This window comes from Sphaerulina musiva, assembly GCF_000320565.1.
Source record: "Sphaerulina musiva SO2202 unplaced genomic scaffold SEPMUscaffold_36, whole genome shotgun sequence".
NCBI classification, from domain to species: domain Eukaryota; kingdom Fungi; phylum Ascomycota; class Dothideomycetes; order Mycosphaerellales; family Mycosphaerellaceae; genus Sphaerulina; species Sphaerulina musiva.
In genome coordinates, this window is record NW_016017418.1 from 1 (window position 1) to 3857 (window position 3857).

Consider the following 3857-nt stretch of genomic DNA (forward strand, 5'->3'; position numbering starts at 1 on the left):
GTCCCTCCTACTATACGCGGAATTCGTATACAACAATACGGTATACGCGACTACCGGCGAGACGCCGTTTATAATAGTATATAGGAAACATCCCCGGTAGTCCGCGTTAGACGTAGACGTCTACTATAAAGAAGAGGCGCCGGTAGTATCGGACAAAGTCTAGCTACTAGAACGGGTACGAGCGGAAGCGGCGACTTGTATATAATAAGCGTAGAAGCGACAGTAGCGCTAGTATAACGACTACTATACTCCGTAGACGTTCGCTAAGAGAGATCTAGTACTCCTAAGTATAAAGAACTTGAAACTAACTTAGCCTAGCAAGAAGCTGTCCCTTAAATTCCTAGGCCTATTCTAGGTTAATAAGGTAGTCGGCGACAGCTAGTAGGCATACTAGCTAATCCTACTAAATACCTACTATATATACCCGGTGTTCTATATCTCCCTTCTACGACCCTTCTACGAAAGGCCCGGCGCTCTGCTAGCGAATGTAGCGTTCCCCGATATCGCCGCCGATAGTACCGAAGTATAGGAAGTAGACAAGATAGTAGACAAAAGGAAAAGGAAGAGAGAGACGGAATACCGACTTAGGTAGAAAGGGTACGATAAGGACTTTGATACTTAGGAACCTAAGGACAACTTCGAAAATATAAATAAACTACTAGATAAGTAGAGATTATCGCGGGCATCCCCTAAGGGAGCAAGTAGTAGACAAAAGAAAAGTATATAGTATAAGACAAACTATTATAACCCTAGTAGACCCCCGGCTACCTCCTACTAAATATGCTAAATATTCTGCTCCTTATACGCGAACTACCGACGCTACCCTCTGCCGAAGGCGCTTCGGCTATAGCGTAGTCGCTTACTAGTACCGGCGTAGGGTCCCGGGTACCCCCCGAGGCCTTAGGCGCCGCGTACCGAACAAGACCCCTAAACTCGTAATTGTCTAGGTATTCCTCTCGCTAGAACCTATAATCTGCCTATATTATAGCCTATTAGCGGGCCCGGTACGGAGGCAACCGATAAATCTTATATAGTAGTACCGGGACTTCCGCGTCTAGAAGAAAGCGACGAATGTCCCTTAGGACGGCTACTAACCCGTTATAACCTATATTCGATATCGACCGTAGATCGATATTAGGAATCTAGTCCCTGCTAAGGTCGATGTCCCGACCCTACTCCTCTAGGTCGAGAGAGGACTCAAACTCGCGGTAAGGCGATATAAACAAAGGCGGGCTTAGGCCTCGTTATAGGTTAGGTTGGGTATAGGTTAGGTACAACCTAACGTTAATACCCAACCCCGCAAATAAGGTAGGTACCCAGCTTATAAGCTGGGTACAACCCAACGGAAAAAACCCAATAGGTATACCCAATGGGTATTGCGATAGGTATTACGTAAAACCTCTTCTAGATATAGAATAAACATAGTAAGCGCTTCTGGAACAGTAATAAGCCTCGTATATACTATACTGCCTGAACTCGCTAACAATAGCTACCGACCATGCCTGCCGACTACGAGAATTGGGAAAAAGCAAATTAATTCAGGAGTTTACGGTAAGTACTTCGACATCTCCTTCTATAGCTAATAATACCTGCCGACCATACCTGCCGACCACGAAAATTAGAAAAACCAAATCACTTCAGATCTTAGGCTTATAGTGAATGCTTCAACATCTCCTTCTCTAGCCTAGCTAGAACGCGTATCTAGTGTTTAAACCGACTTTCGGTTACTATATGCTGCTGCCTTACTCTCTAGGCCTTACGCATCTCTATTCTTCGCTAGGCCGCTTGGAAAGCCGGCTCCGTCCTTATTAATAATGGGGTCCTTAAACAAGTAGCTCTAAGGATAAAGCGAGCTGAAATTTCTGTCTCTAGTCTGTCTCGTTCGGTGATAGGCTCTTCTACAAGTATACTTAGTATCTTGTCGATACTTCCCCTAGCTACGAATTCTTACGTACCCCGATTATTCGCTTGATCTATAGCCACCGTATACGCTGCCCTTGCTATATCCTCTAATTCTGTTATCTCCTCGTCAAACTCCTGCTGCGACTCCTCTTCTTTATCCTCTCTCTCTATATCTGGTCGACTCTCCTAGAGAGAATCAGGACCCGTCTCCTCCAAATCTGGATAATCGAAAGGATTGTAGTCTTGGCTAAGCGAGATATCTTAATCCTAGGTACCTATATCCTCGTCGCTATACTGAAAATCTGCTTAACTAAGCGGTATACCTAGTTGCCCAAAAGGAAAATCTGAATTCTCGGAAGCTATCTCCTCGTCTTCTTCTTCTTGGGTATTAATATAATCGAGGAGAGCCTAGAGATATTCATCCTCTGTCGTTAGGGGTACCGTATCATCGTCCTGAGCATTCTCCTTATTAGCTGGAGGATAACTAGTTTGAACGCCAGGATTAGTATCTAGATCGTATTCCGAGCTCTTATTACCGCTCGAAATCACAATAGTCGCCTGCTTCTTACCGTCTGAATCGTTCAAACCCCTATTATCCTAATCGGCGCTAGGAGGATCTTGATCGTTCCCGTCTATCTAGCTACTAGTACCTGCATTATCCTGATCGGCGCTAGGAGGATCTTGATCGTTCCCGTCTATCTGGCCACTAGTATCTGCATTATCCTAATCGGTGCTAGGAGGATCTTGATTGTTCCCGTCTGTCTAGCTACCGGTGTCGCTATTATCCTGATCGGTACTAGGAGGATCTTAATTGTTCCCGTCTGTCTGGCTACCGGTGTCGCTATTATCCTGATCGGTGCTAGGGGGATCTTGATTGTTAGCGTCTGTCTAGCTACTAGTACCGGTTTGAGTACCCGTTTGAGCGCTAGGGTTATCGGGATTATCTGAGCTCTCGTCTTCGCTTAAGGACGTAGGAGTCTTCTTTCTCTTCTTCGTAGTCGGCTTCTTTAGAGTTAGCTTCGATTTCGTCTTCTTCGTCTTTGATCGAGGCTTATACATCGTACTCGGGTTAACTAGGCCAGAGCTATAGGGAGCAACTACGTAATTGTCTAGCTAGATATTCTACTCCTTCAGCAGCCTACGAAGACATTCGAGATCTTTCGCTATTACTATAACTCGCTTGCAGTAGATAGCGAGAAGATTGGCTAACGAAAAGACTTTCGTTACTATACTCTCGTACTATTCCTAGAGGATGCCGAGTGCGCTCGCTTAGATCCGCATAGGGAGGTAGTCTTCGGTAAAAAGGATAATAGTATCCCTAACGATGCGTACGAACGCGAGCTTTAGGATATAGTTTATAACCTCCGTCTAGCATTTTTTGATCTCCTACAAAGCTCCCTCTAAAAGAAATGTTAGTACATGCCGACTACATATGCCGACTACGTCTGCCGACCAGGTATACTTACTGCCTCTCTTTTTTTGATTTTTCTTTATACCTACGGATAGAAGCCCTTTCCTACCTGTTGCGCTAGGGAGTCTCTTTCCAGATGTTCGTAGTACCTTTCTGGCGATTGAAAGCTTGCGGCGCGCTGCGAGTAACGGCGCTATAACGATAGCAGCAGCAGGCGGTATAGCAGGCAGAGCAGCAGGCGGAGTAGTAGGCAGAGCAGCAGGCAGAGCAGCAGGCGGAGGCTAGGAGGGGTTGTAGCGGGTAGGGGGCGGGGCGGGAGGGGGGGGGTCAACAACCAATGTTGATGTCGCAAGTTAGGTTTTTTTGGAAGTAGGGAATACCTTTGAAGGCGGCGGAATTCAGGGTCTAGGGGCGCGACCAATCAGAAGCGAGGGATTCTTTGTCTACGTAGGGTAGGCACCTGCCGTTTTGGACAATAGAAGTAAGAAATAGTAAAGTGAGATCGCCGGAAATAGGAAATATTGATATAACGACCGTATAAGCA

At 45.9% G+C, this 3857-nt stretch overlaps 1 protein-coding gene across 1 annotated transcript; it reads right to left on the reverse strand.

Annotated features, from left to right (window-relative positions):
* Nucleotides 1-2709: 2709 nt before the first annotated feature.
* Nucleotides 2710-2961, reverse strand: SEPMUDRAFT_121763 (uncharacterized protein; the record flags this gene model as incomplete). Its single annotated transcript, XM_016901722.1, has 2 exons — nt 2710-2771; nt 2817-2961. 2 exons carry the CDS (start codon nt 2959-2961, stop codon nt 2710-2712), a joined length of 207 nt encoding a protein of 68 aa, XP_016756007.1.
* Between the last annotated feature and the right edge of the window lie 896 nt (nt 2962-3857).